The sequence below is a fragment of the Rhineura floridana genome, chromosome 3, assembly GCF_030035675.1.
Source record: "Rhineura floridana isolate rRhiFlo1 chromosome 3, rRhiFlo1.hap2, whole genome shotgun sequence".
NCBI classification, from domain to species: Eukaryota; Metazoa; Chordata; class Lepidosauria; order Squamata; family Rhineuridae; genus Rhineura; species Rhineura floridana.
In genome coordinates this window covers 211,529,457-211,548,210 of record NC_084482.1, presented here as the reverse complement: position 1 = coordinate 211,548,210, position 18,754 = coordinate 211,529,457, and the positions used below count along the sequence as shown (strand labels likewise).

General features: G+C 44.1%; 2 protein-coding genes across 4 annotated transcripts in view; both read left to right on the top strand.

Moving 5' to 3' along the window:
• Nucleotides 1-18,754, top strand: part of LOC133381454 (uncharacterized) — an 86,846-nt gene that overhangs the window by 41,903 nt on the left and 26,189 nt on the right. The window lies entirely within an intron of this gene.
• On the top strand, nucleotides 751-13,694 carry LOC133381414 (zinc finger protein 665-like). 3 transcript variants are annotated; one of them, XM_061620505.1, is made up of 6 exons: nucleotides 751-814; nucleotides 4,462-5,049; nucleotides 6,520-6,601; nucleotides 7,692-7,774; nucleotides 8,023-8,149; nucleotides 11,303-13,694. In XM_061620505.1, exons 2-6 carry the CDS (start codon nucleotides 4,633-4,635, stop codon nucleotides 13,117-13,119), a joined length of 2,526 nt encoding a protein of 841 aa, XP_061476489.1. In that variant the 5' UTR covers nucleotides 751-814; nucleotides 4,462-4,632; the 3' UTR covers nucleotides 13,120-13,694. The 3 variants fall into 3 exon arrangements, with proteins under 3 accessions (XP_061476489.1, XP_061476490.1, XP_061476492.1); XM_061620506.1 differs by having other exon boundaries at nucleotides 752-814; nucleotides 11,321-13,694; XM_061620508.1 differs by lacking the exon at nucleotides 4,462-5,049 and having other exon boundaries at nucleotides 796-814.

The window sequence follows — 18,754 nt, the reverse complement described above, 5'->3', positions numbered from 1 at the left end:
ATCCCTCAATACAAGGCATGCTATATAGTGTCTCAGGCTTTCAGAGCATCATTTTAGACTTTATAGCAAAGCCATACGCTGGGCAGGAGTCTCTTGCACTCCAGTGGAGGCGTTTTTTCTTTCTTTCTGTTAAACTGAGTTTAACCTTCTCTAACTGACAAAAGTAGCTGAACTGACTTGGCTTTCCAGTTCCATTCATCTTCCAGATACAGCAACATATATCATCACATCTTCCCTTCTCACACAAGCCAAACCAGTTGGGAGCCTTGTCTGCCAGCCTCCTCATATTTCTATTATCTATATATTTGTCTTGAACCCCCAGGAGGGTCCAAACCCCCAGGAAGGAGCCACAGCTCAGTGGGTAGAGCAGCTGCTTTGCATGCAGAAGGTCCCAGGTTCAATCTCCAAGGACAGACTCCGTGCCTGAAACGCTGGAGAGCTGCTGCCAGCCAGTGCAGATACCACCGAGCTAGATCGACCCCCATGCTCTGACTCAGTACAGGGCAGGAGCTCCGTGTCTTCCTCCATGCTGCGCAACGCCTCTTTCCTTCTTGGCTCCCGCTCTGAGAGATCATCAGGAGGCTTGACTTCGTGAGGGTTAAAGTAAACGAAAGCAGATTCCTAGAAAGGAAAGAGGAGGAGGAGGTGCGGGAGGCTTCAAAGAAAATGCGGCTCCTCTCCCTCTGACGTCACTTCCTGCCGGGCTCTTCCCTTGGAGGAAAGTGGCTCCCTGGTCAAGAGCGCAGTTGGATTCGTCATTAAACGCCAGAAGTAGCAGCAGCGCTGCAGCGTCGGTGGCGCCTTCTGGGGTCTGGTAAGCCCCTTGTCCCTGCTGTGCATTTGGGCGAAGGGGAGTCCCAGGGCTGAGGGGAGGAGCTGCAGGGCGGGGGAGCAAGGAGGGGGCGGGAGACCCCAGATTGGAGCCCCACCCGGTGAAGGCAGAGGAGCGGCTGGAGAGCCCACGATAGCGAGGGAGACCCTCACCCCGTAAGGAGGTGGCCTCTGTTCTGTGACCCTTCAGGATCCCCCGTCAGAACATCCGCCATAATAACAGATACACAAAGCGAATAAAATGGAAGAAAAAAGATAGGCAGGGCCTTGGTACAATGAGTGGAAAGTGGAGCTTCCATATTTAGAAGCAGTATACCAGGCTTAGTGTGTTATATGACCTCAGTTTGATGGCTAGACAGGAGGGGAATCCTGGGGGGGGCTGTATCCCTCAGAGCAAAATCCCCTCTGTTCAAAGTCCCCTTCATTCTCACTTGGTGGTAAGTACCCAAGCCCTGCATGGGTGTCCCCCTCTGAAATCTTGTGAGCATCCTCTGCCTTTACACATTTGGTGGAAAGGTTTTCACAAAGCAGGGCACCCAGGAGGCCTGTTCAGCTGATCCATCCAAATCAGGGAGGAGAGCTACCTCTCCCTCCCCAGCAAGGCCAGGACACCACTTTGAATTAAGGGGCAATTGAAAGTATGCCCATCGACTTCCGGGAAGGGTGACTTAGCCTGTGCCTGCTTTTGAGACGGGCTCCTGCCTCAAAAGAAGCTTATTCAGATATATCAGTCAGTTTTTTCTTTTTTTTTTGACTGATTAAACTTCTCCCGGGTAGGGAGAAACGAAGAGATTAACCTCAAAGCCTATTTTTGTTGGGACGACCAGATCTCATTAATTTATGGGACGAGGTCCAGCCGACGAAGGTGGGACGGATTTTCAACAGCAAGCTCTATCTGTTAAAGCGAACGTTCATCTTATCTTCTAAGAGAGAACGCACTAACAGGCAAGCACCCTTCTTTCTATATTTTTCTTTTACTTGACTTAAATTGTTGCTGTTTAAAAGAGATTTGCCAGATTGATCAGTTTTTGACATCTCACTGGGGAGCCATAACTTCTCTCTGCTACGCACTAATTAATAGCTTATCTCTGTTTTTGTTGCAAAAAGCTGTCCTGGATTTGCATTCTAAAGATATACACAGAAGAGGGATTTCTATTCCAGATTTTTATTTTGAAAAATATTATACTGTTTTGAGACTACTCTCTTTTTGGTCTATTTTATTTTGACGAATCTGTTTCTTGACGATTGCCATTAATTGTTTCGATCCTGGGAACTGCATTTTGTTTACTTAACTATTGGAGAGATAAGGCTGTCTGCTTTGTTTATACTGTGATGTCACCAAGTTTGGAGTATTAACCCAATTGTTGCTGAAATAAGAAGTGGTTTTCCTATATTTTTCTTTTAAAATGGCAATTAAGAAAGTGGCTGAAAATCTGGAAATAACTATGTTTCAGAAAATAATGGATGAGATTGAGATAATGAAAATTGAATTGAGTAAAATGAAGCAGGAGATTAAAGATATAAGGGTCCCTGTGAGAGAGGTGACCCTGGAAGGGGTCCCTGTGAGAGAGGAGACCCCGGAGATTGGAACAGGGGTCCCTGTGAGAGAGGAGACCCTGGAGACTGGAATAGGGGTCCCTGTGAGAGAGGAGATCCCGGAGATTGGAACCAACGTGGAACAGGAACAAGATTTGGAGTCTATGGACTTTAGAAATAAAATCTATTGTTTGGAACTCAATGTTATCTCTGAAGAAATGAATGAAGATTCTAGAGATAAAGTTATCAATGGCATGGATAATCTTCTGGACTGGAATGATGTGATGGAGCCCAATATAGAGAAAATCTATGGAATTAACTGCAGCCATGTGACAATGGAAAAACTTTTAAGAGATGACCCAGTGTATTTTGAAAAAAAGAACAGAGATATGATTTTACAGCAGTATTTCAGCAACCTATTCAGAATGGATGGCAAGAAAATATTTGGGATAGAGGTAATTCCCATCAGACTCTTACTATATGACTATGGCTTTGACAGCAAGATTATTATGGAATACTGATAATGGAAGATTGGATATTGAAATTACTGGACTTAACAAGACTACTGAAGATGGAAGATGGAAAATGGAACTAATAGAGATAATAGAACAATGGCTACTGAAATTATTGAACCTAACAGATTCTGATGTGATGGATTAATTGAAATGTTTATTTTGACTATGGTTATGACAATAAGATTATCATAATTAGTAATGAGATGGATTAATCGATATGCTTATCTGGAAAAAAAAAATTGATAGATATATTTCTTAAAGAATTGAAACCTCTCTTTGACTTTTTGTGGAAAGAATAAAGTAATGTTTATGAGATTTGATGATTAAGTAAGATAACTACTGGAGGAAAGTGATTTTATAATATGACTTAAGAGACAGGATTGTTATATATTATAGACTTATAACTGATTTGATCTTTGACAAATGGGAAGTCAATATTTTACTCTTTATTTTTTATTTTTGTTTTTTCTTTTCTTTTTTTCTTTTTGTTTAACTATTTTTGATTTTGTTTTTTGTCTTTGAATGTTTTATGATTTTGTCTTGTATGTTTTATGAAAATCTGAATAAAAATTATTGAAAAAAAAAAAAAAAAAGAAAGTATGCCCATCAATTCCCCCGTTATTCACACACTGACTGGTGTTATCACATATGTGCCCATCCAGGCAAGTAACCCCTGGGATACAGAAGGGACCTTTAAGTGTGAATAGAAAGTGCTACTGAAAATTGGCAATCTTTTCATGAAAGGAATCAAACTCGGAAGACCCCGACTGAAAGTGAACAACCGTGTCTTATTAAAAGGGTAAACAGGTGAAGAGAGCCTACAGGACAGGGCAGCCCCCACCCACATCCATATCCCATCACTCAATGCCTGCTGAGGTGAAGGTAAAGTCAGTTCTTCCTTAATTTATGATGACAATCCCAAAAATGTAGATTCGTTGCTTTCTTCCACCACATTATACTCAAAGATCTTTCCATTTCCTTATCACAACCAGGTCATAAACTCCAGGAACTGCAGCATTCCAATTTAATTTAATATGCAACAATATAGCTCACGTTTAACTCTGAAGGGGGACAGTTCTGAAGATAAGCAAATCTATCAAGAGATGAAAGGAATAACATATTTCATTCACAATTAAACCAAATTTCTGTATTCCAGGAGAGGCTTGTAAAAGTTCAGAGATAAGTTAGGGAGTATAGGATCTTCTATTGAATTAGACAGTTGTCCCATCTAGCTCAGTATTGTCCGCACTGACTGGCAGAGTCTCTCCAGGATTACAGGCAGGGAGTCTTTCCCAGCCCTACCTGGAGATTCAAAGTGGGACGTTGTGTGTACAAAGCAGCTGCTCTACCACTGAGCTACAGCCTGTCCTCTGAAAGGGTCTCCCCTTTAGCTTGTTTTTAATTAAGAATAAGGGGGTAATGAGGATGACACTAGTCCCTGGGGCCCTTTGGAGCTGCTGTCAGAGATGTGTCAGCCATCCAGAGGCCCATCTTCAAAGGAAGACGTAGGCCCCATCACTGGGTTTTTATCAAAGGTTATATGGTAGAAACAATAATCCTCATATTTGACTATTCTTAGCCAGCACATTTCCTGCTCTGCAAGCCTTCGGCCTGGGCATAGTGATCCCTCTTTGGCTTCGCTCATAGAATAAGTGGACCTGCTCCTTCTGAATGTGTCCTCAGAAGGCAGAAAACTATTCCCAGAAGCAGAGAAGGGATGAGGACCCCGTGAAAGGCCAAGAGATCAAAGATGGAACAGCAAGACCCATTTACCCCTGAAGCAGGGCTTGGCCCTGATGCCATCAAGACTGAGACCCATGCGGAGGAATTCTTGGGGGGAAACGTGCAGAAGATCTTGGGGGAGAACCCCCTCAGCTCAGATGTGCAGCGCCAGCAGTTCCGGTGTTTCCGCTACCAGGCAGCTGAGGGGCCCCGAGAGACTTGCAGCCGACTCCACCTTCTTTGCCGTGAGTGGCTGAAGCCAGAGCGACACACAAAGAACCAGATCCTGGACCTGGTGATCCTGGAGCAGTTCCTGGCTGTCCTGCCCCCAGAGATGGAGAGCTGGGTGAGGGAATGTGGGGCTGAGAGGAGTTCCCAGGCTGTGGCCCTGGCAGAAGGTTTCCTCCTGAGCTGGGCAGAGGACGAGAAGCAGGCAGAGCAGCAGGTGAGAGGGCTTCATGCAGACCAGGGACTGCCAATGTGGTGCCCTCCAGATATTGCTGAAGTAAAACTCCCATCATCCCTGACCATTCCTCATATTGGCTGGGGCTGATGCAGACTGGAGTCCATTTCCATCTGAAGGGCACCATGTTGGCTACCCCGATAGCAAGTATCTCTAAGGGGTTTGCGTCTATCCTTCCTTTTCTATATCAGATACTCCTCTGGGTTTTGCCTCTGTCAGTCCTCTTGATGGAGACATTTTTATTTTCTCCTGTGGGATCTTTGCTCAGGGTCCTTTCAGTAAATTAAAGACACAGGCTTAAAGCAGAAAGGTAGGCCTTTATTAAGTATACAAGCATAGGCAGGGACAGCCCCCAGAAAGTCTGGAAGGAACTGTAAAGAAATGTAGTGTGCACAGATACTTTATAGAGTACAATTACAGCATGTGACAGAAATCAACCAATCCTCCAGGTTTTTCCCTATGTAACATAACAGTTTCTTCCCTCTTGAAATATTTCCAACCAACCAGATAGCTTTATTGAAATGAATGCATGTATATTTATAATCAAGTAGATAACTCCCATCTTATTGTGTAGTTGTCTCCTCAGATTAATATCAATCTGTTCCCCCTTTTCAGATCTCACCATTCTACTGTCATAATTAGTGATGATTTTGTCCTATGCATTCCATTCCCATCATGGTTTCTGATCAGCCAAGCTGGGCAGGAACATCCATAGGACATCCATAACGGCATGTTCCTTTAGACAATACCATGATGCAAGGCCAATTTTGGTTCCTCTTAAAGTGACTGGAGAAGTCTAGGTGAACATTCCGCTCATTACTACACTGCTATAGAGAAAGATTAATTTTATATCAATCACCATACTGTAGCTGAAGGCCACATAATATAATATTAAGAATGATTAGGGAACAAAAAAAGGGAGAAAGGTAAATCTGAGCCTAGCCACTCTCCATCAAACACAGAGGGATGTAGAAGGCAGCCCATCCCAGAATACCCCTTACCTCCAGAACACTCTTAATTATTCTATGAAATACATCATGCCATTATAAAATCTGTATCAAGCTAAAATTCCTATCTCCTTTTCTACCATTATAATTATATAGATTTCCTTTAGCTAAAACCATTGTTCTATAATAGAAGAGATCAGAAACCTCACTCTCAAGATCAAATAGTAAAACAATACCAGATTAATGATCCGTGGTAATGCTTTAGCCATTTTTGGGCACGGAGAGATGTTAAGGAATTTGCAGCAAAGTGAGCTTGACCGTTTTCTACCTTCCCTTCACACAGGTCTGCCTTAATGCCTGTTGTGTGTGAATATAAGGAAAGAAATCCATTTTTCCTTCATCTAGGCCCCAAATTATTTGGGGGCCAGAGTGCTTGGGGGGAGGTTTCTCCTTCACTCTTCTCATCCTGCTCCCCATTATATGAGTTCTTATTATGCTGTTTCAGGAAAAGGGTCTGTGTGCAGAAATAGGAACTGATTTCCCTGAGGCAGAGAGGACTCCATCGGACACCAGGAAGAGGCTTCTGGGTAAGGATGTATGGGTCATATCTTTCTCTGTTTATTTTGACTCCTTTACTCTTGTCTCCGAGAGCCAATGTGTAGTGGTTAAGGTGTTGGACTATGGCCTGGGAGACCAGGGTTCAAGTCCCCACAATGCCTTGAAGCTCACTGGGTGACCATGGGCCAATCACTCCCTCTCAGGCCCAGAGGAATGCAATCGTAAACCTCCTATTCATAGGGCCACCATAAGTTGGAAACAACTGGAAGGAAGTCCATTTCCATTTTCCACTCTTGTCTCCAGCCTTTTCCACAGCTCAGAAATGCTCCTACTTACATCATGATTGTTTTACATGGGAATCATCATTTGATTTCTGGCCTAGAGCTCAAATGAGATATTTTATCACACAACTGAAACATAAATTGTGCATAAATACCTGAAACACACTCAGCTGATAAGACCCTCATGCAGTTAGACCTATATATTTTAACCTCTGAGAATAGCATACTGTATATTACAGGCTTTGGGGCCCATTTTCTATCTCACAGGGGATGGAATCATGTCAGCAAGACCCCTTTCTGGTAAGGATGAATGGGCCGTATCTCCATTTGGTCTGTCTCTGTTGATGTTGACTCCTTTACTCTTGTCTCCGAGAGCCAGTGTGGTGTAGTGGTTAAGGTGTTGGACTACGACCTAGGAGACCAGGGTTCAAATCCCCACACCGCCATGAAGCTCACTGGGTGACCTTGGGGCAGTCACTGCCTCTCAGCCCCAGAGGAAGGCAATCGTAAACCTCCTCTGAATACCTCTTACCATAAAAACCTTATTCATATGGTCGCTATATGTCGGAAACAACATTTTCCATGCTCGTCTCCAGCTTTTTCCACAGCTCAGAAATGCTCACACTTACATCATGATTTTTTACGTGGGAACCATCACTTTGATTTCTGGCTTAGAGCTCAAATGAGGAGATGTTTTATCGCACAACAGAAACATAAATTGTGAATAAATACCTCACTCAGCTGATAAGACCCTCATGCAGTTAGACACATATATTTTAACCTCTGAGAATAGCGTACTGTATATTACAGGCTTTTGGGCCCATTTTCTTTTTCACAGGTAATGGAATGATGTCAGTGAGACCTAATAAGTCATCTCCCCTTTCTGGTGGAGGAGAAGCTCTTGCTATCGCCCCATATCAGGTAGGGGAAAGACTCGGAAGTGGGAGAGCCTGGGGGCAGCCTGGGTGCCTCTCTGTCCATGGGTCTGAATGAATTTTCCTCCTTTGCGTCTCCCAAAGCCATCCTCAACAAAAGCTGTGAATTCCATTTAAGAAGGTTTCTGTCCTTAGAACAATGACCAGCCACCTCGCCTTAACTATGTTTTCCATGTAGGTAACAGATAATCTTTTTGCTTCCTGTGAAGACAAAATGTATTGTTTCTCTTTTAGGATCCAGTGTCTTTGGAGGATGTGGCTGTGAATTTCACGGAAGAGGAGTGGGCTTTGCTGAATCCTGACCAGAGAGCTCTGCATAGCGAAGTCATGGAGGAGATTTGTGGGACTTTGTCCTGTCTTGGTAAGGCCCCCTGTTCAGACGTAACTTGTTTTCTTGTTGTTGTTATGTGCCTTCAAGTCGATTACAACTTATGGCGACCCTATGAATCAGTGACCTCCAATAGCATCATCAACCACCCTGTTCAGATCTTGTAAGGGCAGGTCTGTGGCTTCCTTTCTGGAATCAATCCATCTCTTGTTCGGCCTTCCTTTTTTTCTGCTCCCTTCTGTTTTTCCCAGCATTATTGTCTTTTCTAGTGAATCATGTCTTCTCATGATGTGTCCAAAGTATGATAACCTCAGTTTCATCATTTTAGCTTCTAGTGACAGTTCTAATTAGTTCTAACACCCAATTATTTACCTTTTTCGTGGTCCATGGTATGCACAAAGCTTTCCTCCAACACCACATTTCAAATGAGTTGATCTTTCTCTTATCTGCTATCAGTTTTGTAACTTTCGAACTTTCACATCCATACATAGAGATTGGGGATACAGTGGTTTGAATGATCCTGACTTTACTGTTCAATGATACATCTTTGCATTTGAGGACCTTTTCTAGTTCTCTCCTAGCTGCCCTCCCCAGTCCTAGCCGCTTTCTGATTTCTTGACTATTGTCTCCATTTTGGTTAATGACTGTGCCAAGGTATTGCTAATCCTTGACAAGTTAATTGTCCTCATTGTCAACTTTAAAGTACATAAATCTTCTGTTGTCATTATTTTGGTCGTTTTGACATTCAGCTGTAGTCCTGCTTTTGTGCTTTCCTCTTCAACTTTCATCAGCATTGGTTTCAAATCATTACTGGTTTCTGCTAGTAGTATGGTATCGTCTGCATATCTTAAATTATTTATATTTCTCCCTCCAATTTTCACACCTCCTTCATCTTGGTCCAATCCTGCTTTCCGTATGATATGTTCTGCATATAGGTTAAACAAATAGGGTGATAAAATACACCCCTGTCTCACATCCTTTCTGATTGGGAACCAGTCGGTTTCTCCATATTCTGTCCTTACAGTAGCCTCTTGTCCAGTGTATAGGATGTGCATCAGGACAGTCAGATGCTGTGGCACCCCCATTTCTTTTAAAGCATTCCATAGTTTTTCATGATCTACACAATCAAAGCTGTAATCTATAAAGCACAGGGTGATTTTCTTCTGAAATTCCTTGCTCCGTTCCATTATCCAACGTATGTTTGAGATGTGATCTCTGGTGCCTCTTCCCTTTCTAAATCCAGCTTGGACGTCTGGCATTTCTCGCTCCATATATGGGAAGAGTCTTTGTTGTAGAATCTTCAGCATTACTTTACTTGCATGGGATATTAAGGCAATAGTTCGATAATTACTGCATTCCCTGGGATCCCCTCTCTTTGGAATTGGGATGTATATGGAACGCTTCCAGTCTGTGGGCCATTGTTTAATTTTCCATACTTGTTGACAAATGTTTGTTAAAATTTGGAAAGATTCAGTCTCAGTAGTTTGTAGCAACTCTATTGGTATCATCTATTCCTGGTGATTTGTTTCTTCCAAGTATTTGAAGAGCAGCTTTCACCTCACATTCTATAATTTCTGGTTCTTCATCATAAGGTTGCTCCATGTAATTTGTTATGTACCTTCAAGTCGATTACGACTTATGGCGACCCTATGAATCAACGACCTCCAGTAGCATCTGTTATAAACCACGGTGTTCGGATCTTGTAAGGTCAGGTCTGTGGCTTCGTTTCTGGAATCAATCCTATATCTTCTTTGGCCTTCCTCTTTTTCTACTCCCTTCTGTTTTTCCCAGCATTATTGTCTTTTCTAGTGAATCATGTCTTCTCATGATGTGTCCAAAGTATGATAACCTCAGTTTCATCCTTTTAGCTTCTAATGGTAGTTCTGGTTTAATTTCTTCTAACACCCAATTATTTGTCTTTTTTGTGGTCCATGGTATCGGTCGTAATATCTGTTTTCAAATTCCATATTTCTATATTTAATGCACCCGAATATTCTGATGTACTGCCACCTACTTCAACTGGGATTCTTAATCTTCTCCAGATAAACTTATATGACAGCCATCTATTCTATCTGAACACAGATCTCTAGTTATGCCCTTCTAAAATGATGGTCCAATTCAGTGGAATTTCTCACTAAAAGTTTTCCCCAACTGCTAAAACAGCATAGCTGAGCTCCATTTGAGTTTCTAATATAGCCCACTAGGTGCAACATTTGGCATTTTGGGCTTTGGGAGGACACATCCAAAGCTCCCCTCTTAGTTCATCCTTTTTCCTAGACCTGGAGCAGAGTGGTGGCAGTGCATCCTACTCTTTGGGGGAGAGGAGGACTGTTTTAAGACTGGGGTAGCCATCATGGTGTACGCCACAGATTGCTGGACTCTCACTCCATAAGCAGTGACCATAGTCCACGCTGATTGGGGCTCATGGGAATGGGATTCCAACAAGCTTTGGAGAGCACCATGTTGTTATAGGGAAAGGGACTCAGACGGTAAGAAAAGCCTTCCCTATATCTGCACATTTCCTATATTTCAACACTTGAAGTCCATTTCTTCTAGACTAATACAAGATTTCCTATCTCCTTTTTTTTGAGGGGGGAGGAGGAACCCTTGTAGGAAAAGGGACTTGGATGCTGCAGAGGCACCCCTCCCGCAATTTGTCCACAGATGAGTGTGTGTGTTTGTGTACATGCCCTCCTACCCATATTTTTTCACAGTTCCTAAATTTCAGCATTTCAATCCCTCTTCTTGCACCCTAGTAGAATATCATAGAATAGTAGAATTGGAAGGTGCCTATCAGGCCAACAAGTCCAACCCGCTGCTCAATGCAGGAATCCAAATCAAATCAATTTTTTCTCACTTCACTTGCTCCAAAGAGTTCCAAAGAGAATATCTGTGGTTGTTTTACTTATCTGTACAACTTTGTAGGCTAGGCCGAATGAGAGTGATTGGCCCAGGACCACCCAATGGGATTAACCTCTGACTGGGAGCTGAACCCAGATCACCGTGGTCCAAATCCAACAATCCGTATCACTCCAATTGTCAGTGAATGCCAGAAAACAGAGACTGTTCAACCGGGAGAAAGATCCGTCTTTCATCTAAGTCCTGTCAATTCTTCCTTTATCACAAAAGTTATTTGGGATTGTTCAGTGATTTGAGGATCCATTTCTTCCCTCATGGTCTTATCAGGTTCTCTCTTCTTTGCAGAAGATGATGAGTGGAAAGCCAAGAGGAAGGGAGAACTTTGTGGGAAAGAGAGACAGGAAAGAGACACATCTGCAAACAGGGAAGAGCAGAGAAGGAATCCTGAAGCAGAAGAGAAAATGAGGAAAAAATCTTGTGCTTCTTACGGCAGTGGCTACCATAAAACTGCCATCCAAGAAAAAACTGATCAAAGAATGAGAAGAAATAAATATTTTCATTGTTCGAAAAGTCTCAATTCTAAAAAAAAGTGTAAAGCCCACTACAAAAACCAGAAAAGGGAGAAAGCATATCAATGTTTGGAATGTGAAAGGAGGTTTAGCTGCAAGGCAAGTCTCATTTTGCATCAAAGAATGCACACTGGTGAGAAACCATATAAGTGCTTGGAATGTGGAAAGAGTTTCCGCTGGAAACACTTACTCACTGCCCACCAAAAAATTCACACCGGGCAGAAACCATATAAATGCCTAGATTGTGGAAAGAGCTTCCGTCAGAAGAGAAATCTGACTTGCCATCAAAGAATTCACACTGGAGAGAAACCATATAAGTGCTTGGAATGTGGAAAGAGCTTTCGTCGGAAGACACATCTGACTTGCCATCAAAGAATTCACACGGGGGAGAAACCTTTTAAGTGCTTGGAATGTGGAAAGAGCTTCCATCAGAAGATACATCTGACTTTCCATCAAAGAATTCACACGGGGGAGAAACCTTTTAAGTGCTTGGAATGTGGAAACAGCTTCCATCAGAAGATACATCTGACTTTCCATCAAAGAATTCACACAGGGGAGAAACCTTTTAAGTGCTTGGAATGTGGAAAGAGCTTCAGCAGGAAACAAGCACTCACTTTCCATCAGAGAACTCTCACTGGGGAAAAACCATATAAGTGCTTAGAATGTGGAAAGAGCTTCAGTAGGAAAAACCAACTCACTGCCCATCAAAGAATTCACACTGGGGAGAAACTGTATAAATGCTTGGAATGTGGAAAGAGCTTCAGATGGAAATGTCTACTCACTTCCCATCAAAGAATTCACACTAGGGAGAAACCATATAAGTGCTTAAAATGTGGAAAGAGCTTCAGTTGGAAAGAGCAACTGACTGTCCATCAAAGAATTCACACTGGGGAGAAACCGTATAAATGCTTGAAATGTGGAAAGAGCTTCACTAGATTTTCGTCTCTCACTTTGCATCAAAGAATTCACACTGGGGAGAAACCATACAAGTGCTTAGAATGTGGAAAGAGCTTCAGTAGGAAACAGCAACTCACTGCCCATCAAAGAATTCACACTGGGGAGAAACCATATAAGTGCTTACAATGTGGAAAGAGCTTCAGTTGGAAAGAGCAACTCACTGCCCATCAAAGAATTCACACTGGGGAGAAACCATATAAGTGCTTAGAATGTGGAAAGAGCTTCAGTTGGAAAGACCAACTCACTGCCCATCAAAGAATTCACACTAGGGAGAAACCATATAAGTGCTTAGAATGTGGAAAGAGCTTCAGTAGGAAACAGCAACTCACTGCCCATCAAAGTATCCACACTGGGGAGAAACCATATAAGTGCTTAGAATGTGGAAAGACCTTCCGCAGGAAACAAGCACTCACTGCCCATCAAAGTATCCACACTGGGGAGAAACCATATAAGTGCTTAGAATGTGGAAAGAGCTTCAGTAGGAAACAGCAACTCACTGCTCATCAAAGTATTCACACTGGGGAGAAGCCATATGAATGCCTGGAATGTGGAAAGGGCTTTACTAGAAATTCCTCTCTCACTTTGCATCAAAGAATTCACAGAGGGGAGAAACCATAGAACTGCTTGGAACATGGAAAGAGCTTCAGAAGTAGCACAAGTCTTTATTGTCATGAAAGATTTCAGAAATGGGGAAACCATATTATGAGTGTAGAACAAGGGGTGGCTGACCTGTTGCCTGTGAGTGTTTTGGAGGCCTGCGGAGACCGTCAGTAGCGTCCCCCAACGCCCGTGCACTGTGGGATGTTAGAGAAGAGATCCTGGCCTTCCTCTGTGTGATCTTTTCAGGTGACACTGCCCTCACCCAGAACCCATCCCCCCTTTCTTTGTAGAGTGAATTCTGATTTTCCCAATCTTGGGAAAATCCTAAAATAAAAATACAAATTCCATCCGCTGCTCCCTGGTTGGTGCTGCTGGTTGCATTCTCTTTAGCTGAGGTGGAACCAAAAAGAGCTGTGAACTATTAATATGAAGGGGCCTGAGTTTGTCATGTCCATTAATTTTAAAGGATCCACTCTGAGGTGGAAGTTGGGTGCAACCCACATATTAGTTTTATGACTCTTTTGTGCAAATCTGTTATTTTGAAAACCTTGTATTTTTTAACAAAATAAATTCATGCCCACAATGGACCTCAAGTTTCAAGACCTTATGGTGGTCAGGGAAGAAGTACTAATGAAGGGGAGAGAACAACACTCAGGGTTGAATACATCCCATCAAGCACAACCCAGTAATGTGGAGGGAGAAGATACTTTGGACACCTAAGCGCCTGGGCCTTCAACAGGTAGGACAAAAGGGTCTGTTTCTAGAAGGACCAGCAGGTAGCCAAGACAGCTTTCATTGTTTTAAAGAAGTAAGTTTGTATGTGGTTTAGGGAAAAAAAGATAGCCTTGTGCTGAACGCCCCTGTCGTTTCAGGTTTTTAAGTAGCTAAGGAGTAAAGTCACTCCAGAGAGAGAGAGGAGACCAGGCTGGGTCTTGGGAGGGGCCCACACTGCTGAACAGCTGCTGCCACTGCCCCACTCACAGCAAGCAAGCTGACCCTGTAAGGATGAGCAGAGGAAGAAGGCCTCTCAACCCACCCACAACAGTGGAGTAGTTGTCATGGGCTGCGCAGAGTCATCGTCCCTTTCTTTTTGGGGATGTGCATCCCACCCGGGTCCCTCTGTTTCCGCAGCCGACTGCATGACTTTCAAAAGGCCTCTTTCCCCCTCACTGTTGCCACCTGCACAGAACTGCTTGCGAGTGCCTGTAGCACCAACAGCGGCTGCTCCCCGAGAGAGCAAAGCCTTCCGCCTCCCAGTGCAGCAGCAGCACCTCTGCACACCGGCGTTATTTCCCCCGCCTCAGCCAGCTTTCCTGTACTGAGCAGGAGGGACGCTGGTAGAGGTTGAATTGCATGCAGGGCGGAGGAGGAGGAGGATATATATACACACACACCTGGAGTGATTTCTCCTCCTTTGTAAACTCCAGCCAGCATGTTGGTGGGGAAAGGCATGACTCGCAGCACAACAACAATAATAATATTAATAAGAATATTAATAAGAAATGCTGTACAGGTTGAAGACCAGCCGTGAGGGCTTAGCTCTCTGATGTTTGTTTTTCCACAGTGAACTGGGCAGGAGGGGAAATTGGCGGGAACTAGCGCTGCCTCGCTCCGGATGGACCTAGGCAGACTGGTGCGAAACCATATAAATGCCTGGAATGTGGAATGAGCATCAATACAAATTCCTGTCTCACTGCCCATCGAAGAATTCACACTGATAAGAAGTCATATGAAAGGAAGGGCCTTAGCTGGAAAAGTAAACTTGCTTCCCATCAAAGAATTCACATTCGGGAATGACCATATAAAGGCTTATCATGTGGAAAGAGCTTCAGCTATAAGGAAAATCTTGCTGTCCATCAAAACTTCACACTGGGGCTATCAGCACTATAACACTGCTTGGAATTTAGAAAAAGCTTCAGCTGCAAGCACAAGTGGGTGGAGCAGCTGCTTTGCATGCAGAAGGTTGCAGGTTCAATCGCCAGTGGCATTTCCTTGTCTGAAACCGTGGAGAGCTGCTGCCAGCCAGTGCAGACAGCAGTGACATAGATGGACCCCAGTGCTCTGAGTCGGTATAGGACAGGAGCTCCCCGTCTTCCTGTTCTCTGCAAGGCCTCTTTCCTCCTTGGCTCCCGCTTTGAGCGATCATCCGTCTGCCTGATTTCATAAGGGTTAAAATAAAGGAAACCAGATTGCTAGGGAGGAAGGATAGAGGAAGTGGTTGGAGGGGAATCCATGCTCTTCAAAGGCAATGCTGTTCCTCTCCCTCTGAAGTCACTTCCGGCCTGGCTCTTTCCTTGGAGAAAAGCAGCACTGCCCCCCTGTCTCTCCCCCAAGGGTTGCTGCATCGGTGGCCCCTTCTGGGGTCCGGTCAGCCTCCCCTCCCCCGTTGGGCATTTGGGCGAAGGAGAGTCCCAGAGCTGCGGGGGAGGATGCAGAGGAGGAAGTGTAAGAAAGGGGAGTGAGGAGGAAATTAGGAGACTCCTTATGATTGCAGCCCCTGTCGGTGAAGGCAGAGAAAAGTCTGGAGCCATAGCAAGGGAGAACTTCACCCTGTAAGGAGGTGGCCCATGTTGAGCTGACCCTGTCAGGATCCCCCATCACAACATCCACCATCAGGGAGCAGAGCTTCCTTCCCCCTCCTCTTGAAAATGAATTGTACTTAATGAGATATGCAAATAATGGTGGTAGACTGCAGCTGGGTGGAGAGGTGGGGTGTTTTTCTCTGGCTGAGGAATCTGCTTAACAACCGATGGGCGAAGAAAAAAATAGGCAAGGCCTTGGTCCCCTGAGTGAAATCTTGGGGGCAGGGATCATATTGCAAATGAATGCTGTTTGATGGGAGTAGTTTTGGGTGGGAAGTGGAGCTTTCCTATACAGAATCAGTGTGCCAGACCTCAGTGTGTTGAATGACCAGAACTTGATTCCTAGAGAGGAAGGGAATTTGGAGGGGCTCTGTGTACCCCAAAGCCCCTTCCTGCCAGGATCTTAACTTGAGTGAAAGAAAGTGCTGTTTGCCCCAAGCGTGGCATCGGTGCCCCCCTCTGAAATCTCATGAATCCCCTTCCCCTTTGTGCATTTGGCTGAAGGGTTTTCCCAGGGCTGCAGGGGAGGGCTCATAGGAGACCTGTTCAGCTGATCCATCCAAATCAGGGAGGGGACCCTTTTCCTTTCCTCTCTTGGCAAGGCCAAGACACCCCACAGTGAGTGAGGAGAGTGAAAGCAGATCTTGAATGCCCCCGTTACTTACACACTAACTGGTGTTATCACTTGTCATGAGCCAGGCTGGCAGAGGGCGGATAGAGGAGGGCGAAACATGATGAGGAACCCGGAGAGGGAGCAAGCAGAGGGGTGGACTCACAGGGCGACTCAACCCCTGTCTTTGACAGCTCAGCCCCAGACTCCCCTATTGAAGCACCGCCTGGCCCAACTGAACATGCCCATGGTGCCCACACCAGACTCTCAGCATTGCACTTCAGATGTTTCCCAGCTGAGTGCTGCCCAGCTTCCCACAGCCGAACGGACATCTAGCAGCCCCCTTCAGTCGGAGAGGGAAGCTGAGATTAAACCACCTTCACCCTGCGCTGGGAGGCGCTTCAGGTGGAAAGTTCAACAGTTAGAACTGAGGCAGAGCCTTTGTTTGCACGTTGAATCCAGGCCTACTTAAACTGACTTGGGGGGGACCCGGATGCCGAGTCAATGTCTTGGAGTCGTGAAGCTGTGCTTATTTAGCGCTAGAGCAGAGGAAAGTTCTTAGAAAGAGCAGTTAGTTTAATGAGGTGCACAGCTTCTGTCTATAGCTTTAATAACAAGAGAAAGCACCAGAGCCGTGTCTGTCTCTGACACCTTCGATTTCAGGCATGACATCACTCCTACCTCCTTCCTACCCTCCCCCTGATCTCTGCAAGGCCAAGACACCACTTTAAGTGAGGAGGGATTGAAAGTAGGTCTCTGAACGCCCCCATTACTCACGCACTGACTGGTGTCATCACTCTTCCTGGCTGACAACACGTGGGCCCATCCAGGCTGGCAACTCCTGGGATGCAGAAGGGATCTTTCAACATTGAATGGAAAGCGCTACTCGAAAAGTGGCAACCTTTGAATCAAAGGAACCAACTTCAGCAGAACCCAACTGAAAATAACTGTTGTATTAAAAGGGTATAAATAGGTGGAGACCGCAATCCAAATGTTAATGTAACATATTGCCTGGCTGCTCAGACACTGTATCTTGTACCGTACTCTGCTTTATAAGAAAACAATGCTTTGTCTAGAAGGGAAGGTTTAAGAAACCCATTTTCAGAAGAGACCTTTTTTCCTCTGTGCACTACTAAACTACAAGCGAAGCCATTCTAAGCTTATGTAAATGATTTTAGCACACTCTTTGCACATTTTAAGCCATTATTTGGGCTATCCCATCACACTGTGCTGGGTTTGTCTGAGTGCCTGTAGCGCCCAGACGTTATTTTCTGCAAACGCTACTACACAGTAAGTGTTAGTGAATGTTAACAAAGCCCCTTCCCCTCACCCGAAGGGAAAAGTGAAAACTTTGCAAAGAGGCTTTGGGAGGTCTCCTGATTTGCAACAGCTATAGACCAGGGAGTCATGAAGAATTCCACTTACAGTGCAATGCAGAGCAGCCATTATTCAAGGGAAGGTGGTCCGTTCTGATATATGTAGTTACAGGATTAGATCCATCTGTAGGGGAGATTTGAAACGTGGCAAATGTTCATGCTGCTCACAAGCATTACAGATAAAACAGCACGTTCATCCTAAAGATGGAAGGAAATTCAGATTGAACAGTTTCACTAAGTGTCAATCTATTGATGTATGTTATATTTGTACCAACACCATCAACTACGCAATTTATAGATTATATACTCCAGAAGAGGTAAAATATTTCACTAGAGAATTGATCCATATGTCTTGTGACAAAGGCCAAAATCTGCATATTGTGTTACATTTTAGATTTTTGGTTTAAATGGACTCACTGACAAGTTTAGCTTATCCTACATACAGCATAGGATAAGCCAGTGTGGTGTAGTGGTTAGAGTGTTGGACTAGGACCTGGGAGACCAGGGTTTGAATCCCCACGTAGCCATGAAGCTCACTGGGTGACATTGGGCCAGTCACTGCCTCTCAGTCTCATGAAAACCCTCTTCATAGGGTCGCCATAAGTCGGAATCGACTTGAAGGCAGTACACTTACTTACACACATATACAGTATAACATCTTTTTGAAATTAATGATGATAATCACCCGTAAAAGTATTCTCTTATTTATTATATATCTTGGTCTTTCAGAAAGATGAGTTTATATTGTTGTTCCCTGAGATGAGTGCAAGGGAGATATATGTGCGAAATATTTAATTGTGGTACGTGCTGTAATTAGTTATACATTTGCAGCATAAGGATGCTAGATGGTTAATAGTGTATTGTACTTACAGCTATGAAATCACCATCTAAAAGCATCTCTGTATAGAAAAGTATTCTTATCGACTAGAGAAGCACAACAAGGACTTAATTCTTCAAGAGAGAATTGTTATCATTCGTCCCAAGGACAGCTGAGAAAATTAACGGGGGATTGGAAAAGACAACAATACTTGAAACAGATTGTCCTGCTGTTTCTTAATTTGGACTGTGTAATGTAAGTCTAACTT

What these genes read in the sequence shown, in the direction of transcription:
- LOC133381414 (XM_061620505.1), top strand. Translation starts at nt 4,633, where the DNA reads ATGGAACAGCAAGACCCATTTACCCCTGAAGCAGGGCTTGGCCCTGAT. An exon ending in CACCAGGAAGAGGCTTCTGG is followed by an intron (nt 6,602 to 7,691) that starts GTAAGGATGTAT and finishes TCTTTTTCACAG; the next exon opens with GTAATGGAATGATGTCAGTG. An exon ending in TGGGACTTTGTCCTGTCTTG is followed by an intron (nt 8,150 to 11,302) that starts GTAAGGCCCCCT and finishes TGGTCTTATCAG; the next exon opens with GTTCTCTCTTCTTTGCAGAA.